The 23,656-nt window shown below is 43.4% G+C and overlaps 2 protein-coding genes across 3 annotated transcripts; both read left to right on the top strand.

The window, feature by feature from the left end:
* Positions 1–1,964: 1,964 nt before the first annotated feature.
* On the top strand, positions 1,965–11,770 carry samd1b (sterile alpha motif domain containing 1b). The gene is made up of 7 exons (XM_015030036.1): positions 1,965–3,268; positions 5,960–6,203; positions 6,692–6,807; positions 7,862–7,910; positions 8,000–8,111; positions 9,337–9,451; positions 9,556–11,770. Exons 1-7 carry the CDS (start codon positions 2,138–2,140, stop codon positions 9,733–9,735), a joined length of 1,947 nt encoding a protein of 648 aa, XP_014885522.1. The 5' UTR covers positions 1,965–2,137; the 3' UTR covers positions 9,736–11,770.
* A 1,629-nt stretch (positions 11,771–13,399) lies between these two features.
* Positions 13,400–22,926, top strand: LOC106945994 (transitional endoplasmic reticulum ATPase). 2 transcript variants are annotated; one of them, XM_015030035.1, is made up of 18 exons: positions 13,405–13,773; positions 14,061–14,172; positions 14,246–14,418; positions 15,706–15,848; positions 15,945–16,075; positions 16,653–16,784; positions 16,883–16,985; positions 17,543–17,676; positions 17,759–17,894; positions 17,980–18,092; positions 18,818–18,982; positions 20,044–20,166; positions 20,257–20,469; positions 20,553–20,731; positions 20,817–20,946; positions 21,960–22,118; positions 22,275–22,426; positions 22,519–22,926. In XM_015030035.1, exons 1-18 carry the CDS (start codon positions 13,751–13,753, stop codon positions 22,628–22,630), a joined length of 2,433 nt encoding a protein of 810 aa, XP_014885521.1. In that variant the 5' UTR covers positions 13,405–13,750; the 3' UTR covers positions 22,631–22,926. The 2 variants fall into 2 exon arrangements, with proteins under 2 accessions (XP_014885520.1, XP_014885521.1); XM_015030034.1 differs by having other exon boundaries at positions 13,400–13,773; positions 17,543–17,894; positions 17,984–18,092.
* The last annotated feature ends 730 nt before the right edge of the window (positions 22,927–23,656 follow it).

Here is a 23,656-nt window from a genome sequence, read left to right as displayed (position 1 = left end):
AATTAATGATTAACTTGGGGATTGGTGGGATGGAGTTCTCCCTTGGGTCTCAAAAAATCTTGGGGCGGCCCTGTTTCTTAAAGTCGATATCCTTAACTCATAAAAAACTACTTAACTACAGAATGGTTCCTTTACTCTTACGAAAAACTGAAGGAACAAATGGACCAATAGTTTTTGTTTTGGACTTTTTGGGGGGTCAGCCATTCATCCGGAATGGAGTTGCCCTCTACCTTTATGGAAATACTCAGTCGGATTCATCAAAAAGACCCAAAGATGATGGTAAAATTCAGAGAGCTTCTATGTTTCTTTGTGCTGTGGTGGATGAGTTTTGCTGTAAAACCTTCAACAAAGAGTACAGACACAAGGCGAGAGAGTCCGCCTTAAAAGCTGTTTTGTTGGACGGAGGCGCCATCTTCAGTCCACCTTAAACGCACAATGTAGCCAACGAACGCTGGAGTTCCTACAGGGCTACGGCAAGCCGTTTGTGTAAATATTTCACATCCCTAGAACATAGTTATTGTCTGCTAGTTTGCAACAGCTGTAGTTCAACGTGTCCTCATATTAATTAATTTTGCTTGATTTGTCCCTAACTTTAAAAAAAAAAAATCTAAACCACATTGTTAGTGATGTATAACAACGTATACACCAAAAATGATTTTAGATTTGTTAAATCCCAGAGAATGTCAAAAGATTCTCTTTGAGACTTTTGAGAAGTTAGAAGTAAGCTTCTCATGGGTTAATTCCCAACATTTGGGTTATGCGGAGACACATCTGTGGATGCAGTTTAAGGTAGCACTTAAAGCAGTTTGTGTCCTGGAGTGACATCACAGAAAAATCTTTAAAAAAACCAAACATGGTATCAGAGAATCTACAGGAAACCACAATGTGGATGTGCGACTGTGGCGCAGGAAGTCTAACATGTGGTGGAAGAACTTGGAGTCAGAAGACCTGCAGTGCAGGAGCTTGGACTCTGCAGACTGGTGGTGCAAAACTTTGAAGGGCTGCAGTGCAGGAGATCTGTGACATGGCCGATTAGGTGGTAGAGCAACCTGAGGTGGTTGAGGTATATGCCTTGAAAAGCCCTGATGATGGTCGGTGATGAAGGCAGAGGAACCTTGGGGACCCATTGGCATCAGCTGGGGAACTTGGTTGGTGGTGCTTGAGGAATCCTTGAGGCTGGTGGGAGAGCAGCTGAGTGTCTGGAGGCTGATGGTATACAGGTGCTTAGAGGCTGCAGGCTAGCAGTGACAGGGGAAGGCATGGTCTGGAAGCTGGCGGTGGTGAAGCGGCTGGACCTGAGGCCGGATAAGATGAAGTCTGGAAGCTGCAAATCTGTGATGCAGGAGCTTGGACTCTGGAAGCCTGCAGTGCTGAAGGTCTGGAGGATTGTGATGTGGTTGGCGACCCTGAAGAGTAAAAACCTGCCTGTCACTTTGCTCCTGACACACCTAAGCCTGTAGCAATGAGCAATAAATCAATTAAATGTACAATGAATTAAAACAAGCTCAATATTTTCCATTTGCATGATTTGTTGTTTTTCTCTTTTATCTCTCTCTCTCTCTCTCTCTCTCTCTCTCTCTCTCTCTCTTTCTACCAAAAACTTGGTGTGAGTCTTCCAAGTCTTCCAAGAGCTTTGGTATCAATTAGCCCTTTTTTGAAGAACACATTTTCTTACAGAGACTTCATGATTAATGTTATTTGTTGTTTTGTTTATTTAAAATGTTTTTCAATTTCCCTGTTTAATTTTTTTTTAAGAATCTTTAAGGGTGTGTTATTGCATTGTATGCCATCATTACCATAGTATTACTTGAAAATAGACTAAAAAGAACAATATTATCGTTTATCGCAATGACCTCTGGGACAATTGATCGTCCCGCAAAATTTGTTGCCGTGACAGGTACACCTGAATTTCCCCACTTTGAGGCAATAAAGATGAAGTCTATTCTATTCTTCGTCAAAGATACGGAATATGTACAGCAACGGCTTGCCATAGACTTCCGTCCTCAGTTCTCCAGCCAGAAAGGGGTGTGGGGGGTACCGCCGCACTTTGGCTTCCCAGCTCTGACACAGCGTCACCGGTGAAACAAGAAGACGCACTTTCGGGCCGAGCCCCGTCCGCACCCACAAAGGAGAGACGATGTCCGAGCCCAACAAGTACCGAGAGTGGATCCTGGAAACTATCGACTCTCTCCGTTCGAGGAAAGCCCGTCCGGATCTGGAAAGGATTTGTCGAATGGTCCGGAGGCGACACGGGTCAGACCCAGACCGAACCAGGACGGAGCTGGAAAAACTCATCCAGGAGCAGACGGTGCTCAAAGTTAGCTACAAGGGATCGATATCGTACCGAAACGCGGCCAAGGTGCAGAGGAAAAGCAGAAAACGGAGCGAGTTCGGCGGCGGCGCGGATGCACCGAGGGAGCGGACCAAACCCGATCATCCGAACAACAACAACGGCGACAGCGCGCACAGCTTCACCGACCCGGAGGAGGGCGAGACGGAGCCGGATCCCCGCGCCGAAACATCAGTCGGCAGTCGAAACAAAAAGCTCCAGCCTGCCTCCAGCCCGGGTAGCGGAAACGGGTGCCTCAGTTGTGGCGCAACAACGAGCTGCGCTGTCGGGAGCGGCTGTGAAGAGGAGAAAGCAAGTGCACCGAGAGACAAGGGATTAGGACAGCAGGGAGCGGGGGGCTGCCTGCCTCTCGGAGTCAGCCGCGGCGCGGGCACCGGAGACCGGAGTGAGGATGTTCCGTCCGGCGGAGGAAAGAAGCCCGGTCTGTCTGGAGCTGACACCCGAAGCCAAACTTACTGCGGGAGCGACAGCCAAGCCCAGACACAGAGGCAGACCGAGTCTGGCCAGCCCAAACTTCGACTCGGAGGAGGAAGCACCAAAGCAGCGCACCGCCACGCCAACTCCGAGCTGCGCGAACTGGCAGCTCTGTCCGAGAAGCCCCTCCGAGCAGCAGGAGGTGGAGGAGGATGTGGTGGGGGCTCCGCCGCCGCGACCCGAGGCCACGTGAAGCCGCTGGGCTTGAAGGAGATCCTGGGCTACCTGAGCAGCCAAGAGCGGCTGTCGGAGGAGAAGCTGACCCGAGGCAAAGTCAAAGTGGTGATGGAGAGAGAGGTGGAGAGGGGCAGGCTGCGCAGGACGCGCTGCGGGAACATCACTCTTCCTCTGCGGGGGATGGAGCCGGACGAGCCCGAGCCGAGTGATTCGTCCGCCGACAGACTTGCGAGAAGCGCACTGCAGGACAAGCGCGCAGCGAAAAAGGTGGGCAACTTATTATTTCTGACACGTCTGTCCCGTCTGTCGCCACGAAGCGAACTGAGTGGATCTGCCTCGATGGGCTTCGCTCATAAATTAATGATCGGTGTTTTTAAAACAGCACGCGTGGCACCGAGGCGCGCCGGGCTTATAGGTTGATAAATAATTACATTACTGTTCAAGTAAGCCTGTTTTTATTACATTGTTCTTCCCAGTTGGGATTATTTTTTTCTCAGTCTCGGTTCATTGTTACTTCGATGCGTCTTTTCTTCTCTCTCTCTCTCTCTCTCTCTCTCTCTCTCTCTCTCTCTCTCTTTTATTTGCGCTGCATCTGCCGGATCATGTGCGTGTGTGTCGGCTTTCTGCACAAAAGGTGCGGGCTGCACGACGCTGAAGTTGGCGTCCGATTCAGTGCTCTACTAAAAGCCTATTCCCCTGTATTCAACAACTTGGAGCTAAAATACTTGGAATGTTTTCATGCTCAGTATGTTTCCCTTAAAACGCGGTTTGTGAGTCTTTTAACTTGTGAAAATCTAAACAAAAAAAAAAATGCGACGATAGGTGGATTCCTGGCGTAAGAGGAACATCTTAAAAACATGACCTGTTAGATGTAGGTCAAACCTAGACAGGATGATTCTACAGTAATATCAAATTATAGAAAACAACTTGGGCTACATGAATCCTTTAACTATTTCAAATAGAAGTTGAACATTACAAAAGGGTTTAAACTGAAACAAAATGAGCTTTTGAGGGGATTGCTGGGCTTTGGACATTAGTGAATATTTTTTTGTTTGTTTGTTTGTTTGCAATTATTAAAAAGTAAAAAAAAAAAAAAGGACAAAAAGAACAAAAAAAATTGACTTTTTTAGGCAAGACAGACTAAAGTTGTGTTAAAAAAAGAAGGCTGCATCTAATTTATCCAAATACGCTGAAGGCAGATTATGCAAATGCTATTTGTTATTTGTGAATTCATCGTTTCTTTTTGCATCACTTAATATTTTTATCCATCTTTAAAAAGAGCACTGGCTGAACTTGAACAAATTTCCTACATTAAAAATAATAATAAAGAAGAACTTATTAAAGTTGTAGATGGGTTTAGCCTGTCTATAAGTGGAGCAGTTTTTAAGATGTGTCTCGTGTAAATTGGTTTCAATCTAAACAAAAGCTTTCCAAATCACCTTTGACCTTTATGTATCATCCCCTGCATTTCTTGCTCATTGTTTAGCAAGATGCTAAACAATGTGTTTTAAGCCCCATGTGAGGAAGCCAGAAAAGCCTTGAAATGCCGATTTTTCAGTTTAATTAAAGAGAGGGTTTACAACTTGGATTTCATTTTAACTAGCTCCATGCATCCCCACATCACAATACTACCACCACTATGCTTCATAATGGGAGCGCTGTGTTCACATTGTATTTCCTGAGGTCTGTCAGAGCATGTTTTCCTCTAAGTGTTTCCTTTGTGTTATAGATTTTGAAATGAATGCAGTTTTAAATTGTGTCAAGCAACTACACAGCTTTAATTATTGTTTTTTTTTTCAGTTTTTGCATATGTTGAAAAAAAAGTTTTAAAATTTTATTCTGTTTTACATAATCTGTTTGTCTAGGTGTGTAGGTTTAAAGGTGGAACTGCTGTAAAATAGTCTTAAACCCAACAAAGTTTTAAAATAGCATTTTTCCCCCTTTTCTTTTAACATCACACAAATTGACTAAAAGTTTTCTAAACGATAAACCTGGAATAATAAGCACAGCATAATCTCGATCTTGACTGGTCTAGTGGAGAAGAAGAAGAAAAAAAAGACACGTTTTTGCTAACCCTCTGTGTTTTTCGTAAACAGTAAACTGTTTTTGGCAATAAGCAGCAGGGTGCAAAGAACAATCCAACTCAAGGTTGGCCATTTTAAGTGTTTTTGAATTCTCAGCTAAGGTAAAGATAATTTTATTTATATATTTATACATCAACAAGGCAATACGACGTGCTTTACAGGAATTAAAAGGAAATGCAAACAAAATAACAAACCAAAGGAAAGAGCAAAAGAAGAAAAAGAATCTAATATTGATCCAAACTAAGTAAACTAGAGCCTATCGTGGCAGCTCAGAGTCATGAAATGCAGCGGAATAGCCCTTTAGTGGATCATCGAATCAGATGCTAGCTTCATTGTTGTGCGGGCTGCACGCGCAGACGAGCGGGCGGCTCCCAGGACGAGCAGCGCGAGGAGCGCCGCCCGCCTCGCTGCGCGCTGACCGCCGTCCCGCGCTCTCAGGCCGCGTCCAGATGGCGTCCGGCACCCCGTCCTTCTGGTTTCCCTTTGTTGGAAGTTTGTGTGGAAAGGAGCGCGCCTCGCGGCCGGGCAAGGCCGCGCGGCAGGCGGCGACTGTGAGGGGGAAAAAAAGAAAAGAAAAACTTGAGCCGTGCCGCTGCCGCGCGTTGAGCCCGGCGGAGGGACTCGGCATCGACTTTATTGGTGTGTTTTTTTTTCCCTCCTCCCCTCGGTGCCTCATTAAAATCTTTCTATGGTCCCTCACAGCGCACTCTGCTCCCCGCTTCTTCTCTCTCCCCGTAGGCGAAAACTTGACTAGACTACAGTGGGCGGCTCGTTATTTCTGATAGGCTATGTGTCTGTTCCCCCCCCGACTTTATCTCTTTGAATTTAAAAAACAAATTAAGAGAGAGAGGACATGTTCACTTTGTCTCTACAGTCCCCACCTCCAGCCCGTCCGGAGAGCGAGCCCATGGAAACCGGCGAGAAGGAAGAGGAGGGTCAGGGAGGAGAGGAGGAAGAGAAAGACAATGATGATGATGATCCCAGGAGTTCTGATGAGGATGGAGGACTTTCCCCGGTAGCCATGACAACCGAAGCTGGACTTGCTGAGAAAAGCGGAGAAGATGCGGGCTTTCAGAGGGAGCTGAAAGAGGAGAGCCCTCAGAGGGAGGATGGAAAAGGTCCGTGTTCTGCTATCAGTTCGCGTTCCTTTCACATTATCAAATGTCTTAAACTTTGAAAAAAGAGTATTCGTACTGGAAAGTGTTCACATGTTGCCACAAACCTGTTGGGATTTCAGGCGATTGCCTAATAGAAATAGTGCATAACTGTGAATAAGATCTCTGTCTTCATTCCTGACACTTTTCTATGAAGGGCAAATTTAGCTAATAGTTGTCTGATTCACTGATTATCCCATCTGAGCTGGGAATGCATATGTTGGCTGCTTTTCTGATTAATTTTTATAAAATTGTTTCTCATTTTAATTAACCGCTGCAAATTATGCACTATTCTAAAATACATTCATGTAGCTGTAACGGGGCAAAAATGTGAAAAAACAAATATTCTTTAATATTTAAATTTGTATCAAATTTCGTCTTTTTTTTTTTTTGAAGAGTGAGCAGAATAGATACTTTAAATCCATATTCTGTCTGCCTGTGTCGCCTTTCAGGGATGTGTGAGCTTGATTTTCCTGCAGAGTCCCGTTCTCCACCTGCCGACGGAGCCTCGTGGTCTGAGTGTAACGATGCCTGCTCCGAGGAGGGAGCTTTCTCCTCAGATCACCTGGTGAGTCCGTCCAGGCAAACATCTGTCCGGTTCACCTCCATCGCCGGCGGATTTGTTTTATGAAAACAAGGTGGCTTAGCTTCCGATTTTAATCAAACAAATGTCATTTAGTGTTCAGGTTGATGCTGTAAGTATCTGGCAGCGGATAGTTCTGGCTTGGTGGTCTCAAACTGCGCTCCTAGAGGGCCAGAGTCCTGCATAGTTGAGTGAAATTACGAATCGTTTTGCTTACAGGCCAAATATTTCATTTTCACAAGCCGTAAATGAACTATTTACACTGAGATGAAATTAAACGCAGCTTTACTCTTATTTACAAATCAGATGACCTCCAGCTGCAATGCATTTTAATTAGACGTTTTCAGAATACCAGCGGCTGATTTCCATGACGTGACTCACCTTTCAGAATTAGGAACAGATGGTTTTGTTTCCATTTCACAGCAGCTAAGCTCTAAGTGTTGGTCTTTAACGTGAAATCTTAAAAAAGCCAATCGAAGTCTGTTGTCAAAATGTGGACAAGTGCAGTAGGTATGACTAATTTCGCACCGCACCGTAGGCTCACACACCCATCTCACAAGAAAGTGTTTTCCTCATTTTGTTTGTTTTAACACGCCAGAATAAAGTGACACTCTAGGCGTTGAGTTTCCCTATTTGAGGAGTCGAGGAGATTTTAGGTGATTTGGGGGAGTTGAGTCAGTTGGAACGAGGGTAAAAACACCTAATAGCTAACCTGTCAGTGAGTCCGGTTGTATTTTCACCTGCCAGTAGAAGAGAGTTTCATATGTGTTTTAAAGTAAACAGTTTAATTCGGGCGCACTCCAGCGCTTGACTGAGGGGTGACTCATCAACCTTGGCAAACTGGGCTCCCCCATCCCCGTGCTTCATGGCCAACGCATCATCATTCACACGCCTACAGCAGATGGTCTTAATGTGCCGCTGCAGTTGTGTCATCATGCAGCCACCTCCTGTTGTCCTTTGTTTCAGAGGAAGGTTGTATCGCTCTGGATGCTCGCTTTCTCCTTGGATTCTGTTTGACTTGTTTTTCCTCCACACACAGGGCTACACACACCACGATGAAATAAACCTCACCACCTCGAGCTTTCGCAGTAAGCTTCCCCTCTCCGATATCTCACTACCTGAGTGTTACCTGCTCATATTGGTGTGAATAACACTTGTCCCAAAATTTCCCCGGTAGACTTGGAGTATAAAACAGAGATCGGTGCTTCGTCCTGCATGCTCACTCCCACCGCCTCCCCGAGGGACTCCAGCCTCCCCGAGGAACGAGGCGCTAACGACAGCAGCGGAGGGTGAGTAAACAGCCGATCGTAGATGAAAACGGTATCTTACGTCCACAGCCTTCGTCCTGCTGACCACACAGATTTTCTGTCAGATATAGCTCTGGATTCTGGAAAGTGACAATCAAACTTTTTGGATCAAAACTTACTTTCATCCACGTGTAAAACGAGTTTTTCTAGGTTTTGCTGAGACAATAGTTTGCTAATCCTGGAAATGTTCTTCGGGTGATAGAAGGCCAACTTTGTAACTGTCTTTATGTGACTCAGAATGTTCAGGTCAGAGTCCATCACTACACCCGGGTTTCGGGCCTGATCGCTGGTTTCTAGTTTTAATAAGACGCGTGCTGACTCTAGGTTCTTCTTCTTTGGGTCCAAAGATAATATCTTCAGTTTCTTTTCTGTTTCTGATCAAGTTGTGGCACATCCACACGTTGATTTGTTCAGCACTCAAATGGCTTCATAGTTACCTGGTGACGTTGTAACGTAGAGCTGTGTGTGTCCTCTTTATGATTACGGTACCTTAATTTATGACATGTTGTAATCTGAGTAAGTGGGAGCATGTAGATATTAAATAAGAAGGGTCCCAGGATGGAACCGAAGGGGGGCCCCATATGTGATTTTTGTCCGTTCCGCTGAGAAGTTACCGACTGACATGAAAAAGTCCCTGTTTAGGTAAGATTTGATCCAGTCAAGTACTGGACCAGAAGGTCCAATCCAGTTCTGTCCGATTAGAATATCAGTGTTGAATGCTGCACCGAGGATTGAACACTGCAGATTGAACAGTTTGACAAGGACCGTCTCTATTTTGCACCCTTCTCCTGACTTATACCTTTGTACATTGAAATCATTTTAAAACCGTGGCTTTAGCTAAAATATCAGAAAGTTTCTACTATGATGGCTGAACTTTATACCGTTCGCTATATTCACTGAAACTGATGGCCGACTGGAGGAAGACTGACTGCTGAAAATAAATATGAAGTTTCTTCAACAAAGGTGTGACCACTGGGTTATCTGATATTTTTCATGCCCCGCTCCCACCCAACATATTTAGTAGTTTTTCAACTGAATTGTTTACAGTATGTGTCACATTAGCCATGGAAATCTCCTTTTAATGTTGCTTTTAATCCCACTTTTAAAATCCCCTGTGGTTCATGATTTCTCTCTACCCAGTGAGTTTTATAAAAGTCCAACTGGATTTTTCTGTTTGTTTGTTTGTTTGTTTGTTTTTTACCCAAAGGCACATGAAGTTTGGCAGCACCAGAGTAAGTCCGGTGGACTGGACAGTGTCGGACGTGGCCAGTTATTTCACAGCCGTGGGTTTCCCTGAGCAGGCTGCGGCCTTCAGGACCCAGGTGAGGCTGTTTCTGCCACTAGTGGGCGCCACAGACTGCGTCTGTTGAATTGTTGCAGACTCCACGGGCCTGCTACACACTCTCTGCTTTGCTCTGTTCCACAGGAAATCGACGGGAAGTCTCTCCTCCTCATGCAACGCAACGACGTTTTGACCGGCCTGTCGATCAAACTCGGACCCGCCCTCAAGATCTACGAGCGTCACATCAAGGTTCTGCAGAAAACACACTTTGAGGACAATGACTGCTGCGAAGACGCAAAAAATACACTCAGACTGTTATGTTAATATCTACATATAGCTCAAGTAGTAAAGAAAGAAAATGCATGTCTTTACATTAGGTAATATAAGCTTTGAGAAAAGCATCAAGCAAACACGGCTCAGCTTTTGTTTTGTCTGTGTAGGAATTTCACAGGATTTTCTAGGAGGATTTTTCTACTGAACGGAGCACAAATGATGGCCCAAAAACAAGGTAGAATATCAGAACATTTTCATATGAGTAAATCAGACACAAAAAGGCATTTTATTTTATTTTAAAAAAATTTCAGCACTTTTTTGTTTCAATTAATCTGTGTAAGATAGTTTGTGTTTTTGTGCACATCGCCTCAGAATCCATGTTACGTTTAAATTTTAGCTCTGTGGTAGGACAGCTTCATGCTTGTAGGTTTGATTCTTCTTCATATGGAAGAAAAGTAGTGGAAAACAAATAGCAGCTTAGATAGAAGCAGATTTTTTTTTTTTTACACACCCTGAATCTGGACCGAAGCGTCACGGTTACATAATTTGTGTTTATGTCGACCCAGAACTCATCAGCACAACCAGCCGGTGTTTTCTCTTCAGTTTTTTTTTAAAGGTTATTATTTGAGGGCTGATGTTTTTCATCTGCAGCCTAAAGCGTCACATGAACAGCTGGAAACTAAAGGTCCATAAAGTGATCGGATAGAATTTGTTCCAGTCGATTGGGCCTTTTGGATTCTGACGTCAGGGAATAGTTTTCGCAAATTTACTCTTTACTTTACATAACTTTGATTTATGATTAGGATCTAAATTAAGTTTCTGTCTGCAAAAAAGGAGGAAAAAACAGCTTCAAACTGATTGTTTTTCTGTTTTTTAAGTGTATGCTGTTGTGACAGCTCACTGAAAAAACCCATTAGACATTTTAAAACTAAACACTAAAAAATACCAAAACCTGCAGTTCATTAAATGTAGCTCCAGCACAGAACTGCAGGAACTAAAGCTTGATTTCCAAGTGTAAAAGTTTAATCCAAAACAGATTGAACTGGTTTTATAAACAAATCATCAGACCTGAATAATTTCCATGAAGCAGTGCTGTCCAGTTCCAGTCCTCAAATGTCAATGTTCTGCATGTTTTTAATGCTCACCTGGCTAAACATTTCATTTAAACAAATGAGTCTTTATTAAGCCTTTGCAGAACTGGTTGCAGAGGTAATTAAGCCACATTTCCTCCAGAACTGGATTTGGACTTATCTAAGGGATCAAGAGCAATAACGCAAAGTCTCTGCAGCAGCAAACCACTGCTTTTCATGGACTCAGACAATATTTTCTGTTTGTCTAATATTTTGACTTTACATGCATGCAAAACTCTTTATGTAGCAAAGAAAACGGCGATCCGGCAGTAGCTAACGAGCTGAAGTCTGCTCATGTTCGGCACAATCCTTTGTCTTCGCCGGTCGGTTCCCTGAAAGCGTCACAACGGAAGATTTTTGCATTTGTCTGGGTTACACGTCCAACCCACATTTATTTAGTTGTTTTTGTTTATTTTGGCTAAAAAAAAATAAAAAAAATAAAAAAAACAGTATGTTAGTGTGAGATTCTTCTAACTGGACTCTGATTGCTGGCATTTAAACAGGATGGACATTTATAAGTTAGCCTACAGAGAACAGCAATCAATTTACATGTCAATTAAAGTAAGTCAAATAATAGGTGTGGTCTGACCTCATTTAAATTATCTCTGGTCCATAAAAAAGTAATGGAAAATTAACCAAAACCAGCAGAGTACTGAACACATATTTGCATTGTAAAATCCTCATTGAACAATAGAATATCAGTGAGGCAATCAAATATTAAAATGCGTTTTTACACTCTTGGTGACGTCATAGGAGTAGATAACACATTTCCTCAGCACCGTTCTAAGTTTTCTTGCTTTACTCGTTTTTTTCTTTTTACACATTGGTTTGTTTTGGCAATAATTTCTCCTGAGACGTGTTCCTGTTTGTGCTTTTGCACTTTCTCTACCTCTTGCTTTATTCGTTAATGTTATGTTTCGTTATCAAAATGTTTTCTGTCACTTCATCCCTTTTTTCATGAGAGGAACCCATCTGGAGAGAACAGCCGCGTTTCAGACTGTAGAAAATGGTTGATTTTCCTGTCATTTGTTACTTGTTACAGAACAATTTTAGTAAATAAAAGCAAAAAAAAAATTAATGCAAAACATACAAAACATATGCTGTTGTGTAGAAGTTGTGTGCCCAGTGCCTTGCAGATTTATTCACGCATCATTTTCACATTTTGTCACAGTACGACCGCATGCTTTTGGGATTTTATGTGACTGAAAACAACACAAAGGAGAGCAAATCTGTTCTGGAAGAAATATCAGACGTGGTTTTCACTGTTAAAAATCTGATCAGTTTTCTCTGCATTTCTATACTATTTCACTCCCCCAATCTAAGTAAATCCATCAACTCCAACCAACCTCCCTGTCCCTGGATGCTGCACTCAGGTTGATGTGCAGGGTTCTGTGATTTCCTTCCATCCATTCTCTTACACTCTCATCCCATTGGGGAGGCGCTGGTGAATATCTCCAGCGGTCAACGGGCGAGAGGTGAGCTGCACTCTGGACAGGTCGCCAGTCCGCCACGGTGTTCTGTGATTTTTTATTTTTATTTTTTTGCTGTTGCTGGCAGTTAGCCTTTAGGCTGAATGTCAAACTTTTGGTCTCTTATCATCGCCTTCTTTGACTTTCTTTCAGCTATGGATTCTTTTTGCCACTCTTCTATAAAGTCCAAGTTTGTTAAGGTCATGAAGAACAGCTGCAAACAGATTCTCCCACCTGCTTCTCTCATTCATACTATCCTCTTCTGAACTGTCAATGTAATTGGGTGGCCATTTTTTTAATTTACATAAATACAACGGTTAACTCTGTCTGTTAGCTCGGTGCTATCAAAGGGCTGAATTGCTACTGCATAAAATCCCAGCCCGATTTGTCGTTGCAACGTGACAAATCAATAGACTTTTCAATGAACACGGCCGGATTTAGAAGGATAAGAGATCCTGGGCTGCAGCCACTTTTAGAGCCCTATTCTCATGCAAATTGCGAAATATTGTTGGGTAGGTTTACACATTTGCAGGTATGACTTGATGGAGGGTTGGTTTAAAACGTGACAGATGGCTCCCCCCATTTGGTCCCCAAAGAGATGATCATTTTCAAACATTTGAGCAGATAAATGAATAAAAGTCAAATAGTATTTCAATAAAATATACATGAGCCCATGATTTTCATATTAGCAGACACAGTATACACAAAAACCTTTTTTTTTTTTTTTGCCTCCCCTCATCCCTCCCCCCGCCCTGGGCTACTGCCCTTAAGCCCCTTTCCAGACTCTGACCCAGGCGATGAATACCCAACACAAGCACTCAGTGCGTCAGGAAGGGAGCCGGTGACGGTTCAGAGCAGCTGGGACACAACAGCAGCTCGCGTTTCAACAAAAAATAACAAATAAATAAATTAAAAAAAAAGACGTGGCTGGTCCGGGAGATGACGCAAAACACAGCTCCTATTTTGAGGACAAAAGGAAATCTCTATGCAGAATTTATTTGGACACATGAATATTCAGCAGCTGCTGGGAGCAGCTGAGCTCTCGGTTTTACATTTTTGCAGGCGAGGAGTGAGGGCAGGAGGAAACCTCACACTGTCTGCGCGCCGTGTGCTTTGGGACGCTCTCCAAGGTAAAGAGCCTGGGATCCCTGCATGCGTGTAGGCGCTCATGTTGAGGTTACAACAGGAGAAGCAGACGGACGTGTTTATGTCACACAGGCAGAGTGCGGCTCCTGCAAACATGAAGACTGAAGACAAGTGAGGAAAAAGGAAAAAATAAAATAAAACAAAAGGCCGGGAGTCTCAGCTGGGAACGTTTTGGCCTCTGAAGAACAAAAGCAGCTCACCAAAGACTAAAAAGATCAGACAGAAAGCTCGAAGCTTTGAAACATAAGGGACCGACTGTGTTGAATATTCTGCAGCGTAAAATTGAGCTTATCTGAATCTCCAAGACGAAGGAGAGGAGACATGCCAGGCCCGGGAGGAGCAGAGTGAGTAAACAGCTGCATTATTTTAAACATATAGAAACAAAACAAACAAGCAAAATCAGATTAAAGGCCTTAGCCATTTATAAAAGAGCTCAAATGTTCCATCACAAGCTCCAAACCTTTGATGAATTTAGATATTTTTAGGTCTATCAAGGTGAAAAAAAAAGTTGCTTTGCGGAGAGCCAGAGAGTTTCTAAATACGGCTCAGAGTCACATGAAGAAATTAGATCTTTGAGTGTGGAGCATGTGGGGCTGCGTGTGAACGAGTCAAAGTGTCTCCTGTCTGGAAGGCCGAAGGGAGAGGATTTCTCCACCGCCATCCTGAAGGAGAAACACAGACCCAACAGGCTGATTGTGGACGAAGCGCTCAACGAGGACAGCAGCATTGTCAGCCTGTCGCAGGTGAGTTTCTACGTGAACAACAGATCCGCGAAGGTAATGATTTTGCTCTCAGACCTGTGCGTCTCCACGTTAGAATAAGACGGAGGAGCTGCAGCTCTTCCGCGGGGACACCGTGGTGCTGAGAGGACGGAAGCGACGGCAAACCGTGTGCATCGTCCTGACGGATGACACCTGCGGGCCCGAGAGGATTCGGATGAACAGGGTGACGCGCAACAACCTGCGAGTTCGCCTCGGTGATGTCATCAGGTGTAGATCTGTGTGGAGGGCACACACACGCATACACCCACACACACACACACACTTTGAATTTGACCTTTTTACCAACAAGATTTTCCATTTTGTGGGAAACTTTAAATTAAACAAACTCTCATTCTCTCAATTTGTGAGCCACTCTAGCTCAATATATTTTTTACGACATTGCTCAATGTTGCCTGGTAAGATGCGTAAATAAAATCAAACAAAACTTTAAAAAATGGGTATGCGACGGATAGGGGCGCCAAAACAGTGGCGTAAAAATTAAATCTAGTCGCATTTTCCTGTATTTGGCAGCTGTGTGTGCGTGTAAACGGTGTGATCTATAACAGAGACACACCTAATGAGCCCTTTTGCACCTCAGAGAGTACAAAGAGATTTTAAAGGTTCTGCCTTTGTGTAAACAAATGAAACTTTTATTACTGTCAATAGTTGAAGGTTGAATGCCGAAAAGAACTTTAGTCCTGAGATTATTAGAGTGGCTAGTGACCAACTGTTGATATTTTTGGTTCTGAAAAATATCCCTGACTTACAAAAAGAGAGTTTAGGGGGGAAGGAAATCGGTTTATTATTTGGCTAACATGCCATAGCATGACATGGGTCATTATTATTATTATTATTATTATTATTATTATTATTATTTAGATTATTACACAGGTGAGAACAAAGTAGTCAAATTGGTGTTTTTGGAGTCCATCTCTGTTGTCCTTTCCCACAACAATTCATTTATGGAAATTAATATGCAGTGGATTCCAGGTATTCATGAAGGTCAGGGGCCACAATTGTCAGCATAGGGATGAAATCCACTAAACCTTGAGAAACCCTCTAAAACATCTACAATGGTCTAATTTAATAGCACAAATACCAAATATAAATTCATCTGCAATAAGACGAAAAGAGGAAACTGTGTTGCTAGTACCACAGAAGCTAACGCCAACGACTGGATGAACAGTTCAGCGTCAGAGTAATAGCATGCGAAGTAGCATTGCCTCTTATGTATTTCAGCTTCCCAAGCCGCATTTTTTGGGGGGAGCCGGGGGAATTTTAAATATTTCTAAAAAAAAAAAAAAAAAAAAAAAAAAATCAGCAAATATGCAAATTTTCTGTGAATGATTTGGAGTTACAGACGAGTGAATCAAATTAAATTCTAACTCAAATTCCAAAATACTTTGTTGATCCCAAATGGAAATTTCCAGGAGTCCGCTGTGGCTTAACATCATGACAGATGTAGATGAAAAAGGTTACCACACGTGACAAAAGTTCATGTTTCTGACATGCCAGCATCCACGCCTGCCCTGACATCAAGTATGGGAAAAAGATCCACCTCCTCCCCATTGACGACACCATCGAGGGCCTGACGGGGAACCTCTTTGAAGTTTTCCTCAAGCCGTACTTTCTGGAGGCGTACCGGCCGGTGCACAAAGGTACGAAGACAGGATTGTACCAAAACAAAAGCTGGCTCCTGGAGTCACAGGAACTTCATCTTCTGAGCGTTTCTGACAGCACTGTGATGTCTTCAGGCGACATTTTCTTGGTGCGGGGAAGCATGAGAGCTGTTGAGTTCAAGGTGGTGGAGACGGACCCGAGCCCTCACTGCATCGTTGCCCCAGACACCGTCATCTACTGCGAAGGAGAGCCGATAAAAAGAGAGGTCTGTGTGAAGGCGTTGCATTCAGGGGGCACGTGATGGGGGGATGACAGTCTACCTCTAGTCAGGAGGCAGAACAGGTTTTCTTTGAGTTGCTGTGGAGAAAATGTAGGAACCCTCCAGAAGTGGATGCGAGTTAAACAAACACCTGAAACCAGTCGTTCTTTTTCTATTTACATACGGTCCCTTCACTCTGACACCCGTAAATAAAGTCCAGGGCAGCCAGTGCTTTCAATGAGAGCAAAACTGAACTTTCTGACCTGCAAAATGCTGTAGTCATTTATGACATAAACTCCTAATGAAATACATACATTTTTATGCATGTGGCGTGACAAAAATCTGGGAAAAAGAACCAGTTGTTTCCAAGCATTGTGTGTAATATTTAAATGTTTATAAACTGGTTTTAAGTCCAGAAAAACACAACTGGCTGCACCTTAAATCCTTGGATCTGAGCTGTTCAACAGCACAACCTAAACAGAAAGGTTCCTCCCCTGAAACAATGTCAAAGCCTGTTATGTTTTAAGAAAACATCTCCGCCCGGTCGTCGGAGCGTCCTGGGTTTCCCTGCTTTCTGTGGCAGGATGAAGAGGAGAATCTGAACGATGTCGGGTATGACGACATCGGAGGCTGTCGGAAACAACTGGCTCAGATCAAAGAGATGGTGGAGCTTCCTCTCCGGCACCCCGGGCTCTTCAAGGCGATCGGAGTCAAGGTGTGGCGCTCTTAAACTTGTCATTCCGATCCAAGCATAAAGCCGCTGTCTTCACATCGTGTGGGTCACTTCTTCTTCTTGTCTGTCGTCTCTCTCAGCCCCCCAGAGGTATCCTGCTTTATGGCCCTGCAGGTACAGGGAAGACCCTCGTGGCCCGAGCAGTTGCCAATGAAACCGGCGCCTTCTTCTTTCTGATCAACGGTGAGTCGTTTTCCTTCATTTAATCGCATGACACTGCAAGGGGCTGGAAAAACGTCACCTTACAAGTAGAGCGGTGACACGATATGGACTTAAAGTTTTATCAAGAAAATTTGTGATGGTATTGTAACAACAACAAAAATGACAATATGAACTATTTATTACTTTTTCTTTAGATAACTGTTGGTGTGACTGCATAACATAGCAACCGTAGCTCCACAGCCGCAAATACTGCTCTGGAAAAACGTACCCATTGGTGCTACGCTTCATTATGACAACACCAGTCACATAAAGAAATGTATTGATACTTTCATTGAACAAAATGGAAAAGAAATAGTAAAATTAGCAATCCCAACAATACGGACAGTTTGGGGGGGGGTTTAAAGACTATTAATTGGAGTTTATCATAACAACGATAAATTCAAATTATCATGACATGAAATTTATCACAATAAGTGATAAACGATACGATAAATGCCCATCCGTTCTAAGAAGTTTTCTTTTCTATTTTTTCTTTCTCACTTACTTACCTGCTTGCTTCCTGCTTATACTATCACAAGGTCCTGAGATCATGAGTAAGTTGGCAGGGGAGTCTGAAAGCAACCTAAGAAAGGCGTTTGAGGAGGCAGAGAGCAACGCTCCGGCCATCATCTTCATCGATGAGCTGGACGCCATCGCTCCCAAGAGAGAGAAGGTGAGCACGTACAGGTATTCCATCAGAAACCGACACGTCTTTGCCGTCCTCTGGCCTGTGTTGTGTGACGGTGCGTACGCAGACTCACGGCGAGGTGGAGAGGCGCATCGTGTCGCAGCTGCTGACCCTGATGGACGGGCTCAAGCAAAGGGCTCACGTGGTCGTGATGGCGGCGACGAACCGGCCGAACAGCATCGACTCTGCTCTGAGGCGCTTCGGTCAGGACGGAGACGCACACACACACGACACAGGTGTCGCAGAAACACACACTGATGCATTCACGGAAACCCCGATGCTCTCCAGGCAGGTTTGATCGAGAGATCGACATCGGGATCCCAGATTCCACCGGCAGGCTGGAGATCCTGCAGATCCACACCAAGAATATGAAGCTGGCAGACGATGTCGACCTGGAAAAGGTGAGCTGCTACTGCAAAAAGGAAAAAAAAAAAATCACAATAATTTAAGTAAAAATCTTACATTTCTTGCTAAAATCAAGAGTGCGTTAGCTAATAAGTTACAGAGTCTTGGTTTTTAAACCATTTTGTCGCATCACATCAACAAAAAACAGAACGTAATTGAGTAGTGGAATAAAATTATTCTTGATTAAAAATAAAAAATTTTAAATGTTTTTATGTCTCCTCCATTGTGTTTCTATGTGCAAGCAGCATTGACTCCTTCAGGCAGATTTCATAAGTATGTTGTAACAACATGTTTATACCTCAGTTTGTTCCACAATTTTATCCATCCATCCATTTTCTGAACACCCTTGTCCCTCAGTGGGGTTGGGAGGGGTGCTGGTGCCTATCTCCAGCTCCACAATTTTATCCTCAAATAAAATAAAATAAGCTCCTTCCCAGCAAATAGCACTGAGACTACATGCAAATGAGGCATTAATTAATAATCTTGAGGCCTAACATTTTAAAATTTATTTTTAAATGTTACTCTTGCAAGTTCAAAAAGCTGCTAACGGGATGATAATGACAAAGGCAGTTGGGAAAACTCTGCACTTAAAGTCAGTGAAACTTGCTGAGATGTTTATGGATGTGAATAAGAAACAGTCCTGCTCTCTCCACATCGGTTGTTAGCCGGTAGGTCCTTCTGCCGTCACTCTGACTGTGTACGTGTCCTAATTTGATGTCAGATCGCCATGGAAACACACGGACACGTGGGCGCTGACCTCGCCGCCCTGTGCTCAGAAGCTGCTCTGCAAGCGATCCGCAAGAAGATGACGCTCATCGACCTGGAGGACGAAACTATCGACACTGACCTGCTCAACTCTCTGGCCGTCACCATGGATGACTTCCAGGTTGATACGCGACACATAATCAGGCTGTGTGTTAACATGCAAAGCTAACACCACGAATCCCGCCAAAATGTTTGTTTTTTTACATAATTGTTAAAACTGTCACTATGTCATGACAGCATAATGTGAGAGAGATAATCTATGAGCTTCTCTGCCTTACCAGTGCTAACTACAGAAATACACCGCTCAGTCAGAAACAACCAGAGGTAGGAGGCGAGTCTTAGCGCTGTCAATCATCCTCACGTATAAGATGCTCGCACCCTCACCTATGATGTCTGGTACCCTGAAGCACAACCTGCCGGTAGCATGGCCACCGATGACGAACAGTAAATTGTTTCTCGGTCGTTAGCTCATTGAGCAGCGTGTACAGGAGTGTGATTGGCAGTGCCAAGACCCTCCTCCTGGCACTGACTGGTTGGAGAAGCACAATCTTTTCACAGATTATCTGTCTCATATCATGCTGTCAGGACATAGAGACAGCTTAAATAAATATGTAAGAAGTGGAGTATCCTGACAAATATAAAGCATATTTATATTTTTATAAGAATTACATAATGTAGCTTCACACAATATTTCTTCAGCCCTCCTGAAAGGTTTTTTTTTTAGTTCAGATGCCATTTTAAGCTATTTTTTTAGTTTAAAAATAGCTTAATTTTTAAATTAAGCTATTTTCGAAAGCTTAAAAAAGCTTAATTTAGCTTAAGCTTAAAAAAGTTTATTTTTTAAAGCTTTCATATGTAGGCATTTTCATATAATTGCCTACATGTTCAGCAACTCAAATGACCAATGAAAAAAATTAAATTTTGGATGTTTAGACATTTGTAATCATTTCTCTAAGTGAATCCATGAAAAACACCAAGATAAGTTATACTCAGTTCTGTGGTCGGGTATAAAATCTGGTTTAAAATGGGGGAAAAGCTTTGATAGACCTTAGTAAAAATATGAAATAATAATATGGACTAATTTAGAAGATCACAGGAAAGTGTGACTCCTTGTAAGCAAAATATGAAGAATGTAAAGACAATGCTGTGTGTATGAATACTTCTGAACTGAATCGTTTTTAGTGGGCCCTGAGTCAAAGCAACCCATCAGCTCTGAGGGAGACCGTAGCAGAGGTCCCTCAGGTCAACTGGGAGGACATCGGTGGTCTGGACGAGGTCAAACGAGAACTCCAAGAGCTCGTTCAGGTGGAGGAAACGCTCACAGCACACTCTGCACTGCAGCCACAGTCCAAGCTCCCTTAGACGACCCACACATGTTTTTACTGATTCCTCCAGTATCCAGTGGAGTATCCTGACAAGTTCCTGAAGTTTGGGATGACGCCGTCCCGTGGGGTGCTGTTCTACGGCCCGCCGGGCTGCGGAAAAACGCTCCTGGCGAAGGCCATCGCCAACGAGTGCCAGGCGAACTTTGTGTCCATCAAAGGGCCTGAGATGCTCACCATGTGGTTTGGAGAGTCGGAGGCCAATGTCAGAGATGTGTTTGACAAGGTGGGGAGGTCTCTGACGGTGAACACCGACTCTTGGAGCTTCTGTCGTCTAACCTTTTTGGTAATTTTTCCTCCGCGCCTCAGGCCAGGCAGGCGGCCCCCTGCATCTTGTTTTTTGACGAGTTGGACTCCATCGCCAAGTCCCGGGGAGGCGGGGCGGGGGACGCCGGCGGAGCCGCGGACAGAGTCATCAACCAGATCCTCACCGAGATGGACGGCATGTCGGACAAGAAGAACGTCTTCATCATCGGCGCCACAAACAGGTGCTGCCTCTCTGCACGTCTGCTGTGAATAATGGGTGAACAGACATAAAGTCCGTGCTGAGCTCCCTTCCTCCCATCAAACCAGGCCTGACATCATAGACCCGGCCATCCTGCGGCCGGGCCGTTTGGACCAGCTCATCTACATCCCGCTTCCAGACAAACCGTCTCGCACAGCCATTCTGAAAGCCAACCTGCGCAAATCACCGGTTGCACGGGTAAGACCTGCAGAGACACAGTTCTCAGTGGATCCGTCTGGCATGTAGCTGTACGTAACGGACCAGGAGAGGTAAATTATGAATTAAAATGTTGAATGATTTCTGTTGATGGACACAACGAGGCCAGTTTTAACTCCCTCCCTTATCATATTAAATCTTAAATTAGACCTCGACCATAGGAAAAATCTCTTCATCCAGCGTATTTTAGGGACTTTAGTTTGCAAAACCAACATAAAATAATGCATAATTGGACAGTGTTTATCTTCAATTATCTACAAATAATGATTTGAAATGTGTGAAAGGCAGCTGTGAGACATTTGCAGCAAGACACATAAAGGCAAACATGTGGGGGAGGATAAGCTGATCAGATTAGAACAAAATGTAATCTTTTGGCTTACGGGCTAAACACTGCGTCGGGTTGAAGACCAACATTGCAAAACACAAATAACAAATACATGGAAATAATGGCTGGAGCGCCAGAAGACCACAGATTCTCTTTGAAGTATTGACTCATGGTGTCTGAATACTAATGTTGGTCTATCATGTCTTAATCTTAAAATACAGTAAAAATTGTGGCTACAATCAAGTTCATTTCTGCAACAAGGCAGCTCAAAGAGCTTTACACCAGAAAAATCAAACACTGAGACCAATTATGAAACAAGAAATAAAAGTTCTATCTTGTCAAATGCCATCAAAATCATCAAGCAGAATGAAGTATACTGATCAATGTTCCTGTTACCATTAATCAAAGGCAACTCAAAACAGGTGAGGTTTTTAGCCCCGATTTAAAAGAGCTCAGTTTTTTGGCTGTTTGCTCCAGATTGGTGGTGTAAAGAAACCAGAATGGCTCAAATGTGAAAACGTTCAAGGGGTGTGGCTGTAATGTCCTGACCTTTAATGTCATGATGAAAAACATTAACATTCACCTGCTGATTGCTACAGAGTAAAGTAGCATTTTGATGACTGTTTCTTTTCTCTGCTGGCTCGTTTTGGGTGGGATTCTTTACCTGCAGGACGTGAATCTGGAGTTCCTCTCTGGGATCACTGAGGGTTTCTCCGGAGCCGACCTGACGGAGATCTGCCAGCGCGCCTGTAAGCTGGCCATCCGGGAGGCCATCGAAGCCGAGATCAAGGCTGAGCGTCAGAGGCAGAGCAGACCAGGAATCCCCATGGTCAGTCGTCACTGCTGCTCTTCCTCTGCGTTTCACTGAATTTTACTCACATCTCAAACCAGTTTTGGGCTTTGTGTTCGGTGCTGTTTGTCCCGGGACCTTCAGGGTTTCTGATCTAGCCTCTTTGTAGCTAATCCTGTGTCCATCTTTTCACAGGACGAGGACTTCGACCCGGTCCCAGAGATCAGAAAGGACCACTTTGAAGAGGCCATGCGCTTCGCTCGTCGCTCCGTCAGCGACAACGACATCCGCAAATACGAGATGTTTGCTCAGACTCTGCAGCAGAGCCGAGGCTTCGGGAACTTCAGGTGCGCCACACGGGTTGCAGGAGAGCAGCTACAGGTCACCTGACTCTGTTTTCATTTTCGTCCAGAGTTCTTACGTTAGATGTTTCCTCCAGGTTTCCGTCTGCTACGGGAACCCGGTCCGGAGGTCAGGGGTCAGGGCCAAGTTCTGGATCGGAGAGGCCGAGTCTGTACAGAGAGGAAGGGGATGATGACCTCTACCAGTGATGATGATGATGATGGTTCGATACTAGAAGAGAAGCAAGAGGTCAAATGAAAAGTGTTTGTCTAAATCTCTCTTACACTGATAGAAACTATAACATTTTTACAATAAAATGTAAAAGTATAAGGATGCAGTGACTGTTTAGAGTAATGGTAGTAAATAAATGTTGATTTGTTTTATTTGCATTACGTTACTTATGAACTGTTCAGGAAGTTATGAAGAGAAGATAAACTGGCCTCTTGTTCTGTCATCCAGTCTTTTGCATTAATATTCATTTTTCATGTCATGTCGAGACTTTTTGGAAAAAAATACTATGTATGTATGAAAATACTAATTTCTCTGCTTTAATACATTAGTTATATATTTAGACATATTCATTATCATTTAAAATATGTTTGAGTGACCTTAATGATTTAAAACCAAAGGTTTGATTTTATGGGGCCAGAGATTATTATAAAAATATTTTAAATAAGTGAAACAGAAAACAAGTCACAAATAGACCAGTCATACCTTGTAAAACACTCTGAACAACCTCTTTACCTTGTTTTATGCCACTATTTGTTTTAAATGCTGCTGTTTTTGAATTGGTTATTTCATTTAATCATTTCTCAAAAACAAAAGACTTTCTTTCACTGCTGCCTCAAATAAAAACTCAGAGCATGATTAATCCACTTGTGTGTGTGACAGTCTTCTCATTGACATTTTCAAGCCAAAGCGAGTGAAAGATAAGCATAAAACATAAATAAATAAAATGAAGCTCTTTCTTTTGGTTTTCAGAGCAGACTGGCCATTTCAAAACCTGCTTTTCCGACACAAAAACGAGCCTTTTGGAGCCATGCGTCTCCAAAGCAGAAAGGTGCTGTCAACTGTTGTGAGAGCATAGATGTTGGTCTAGAAATATGACTACTGTGAAGGTCAAAAAACAAATATTAGGTTATCAGTATTAGGTTAAACGGCATGTATCATTTTGCACAACTTATCCAATAGTGCGTGAATGTGTTTTAGTTTATTTATTTATTTTTATTAAAAAA

Source organism: Poecilia latipinna, unplaced genomic scaffold, assembly GCF_001443285.1.
Source record: "Poecilia latipinna isolate Pla-1442-1.1 unplaced genomic scaffold, P_latipinna-1.0 Scaffold169, whole genome shotgun sequence".
NCBI classification, from domain to species: Eukaryota; Metazoa; Chordata; class Actinopteri; order Cyprinodontiformes; family Poeciliidae; genus Poecilia; species Poecilia latipinna.
The sequence above is the reverse complement of the archived record's forward strand: the minus strand, read 5'-3'. Positions and strand labels throughout refer to the sequence as shown.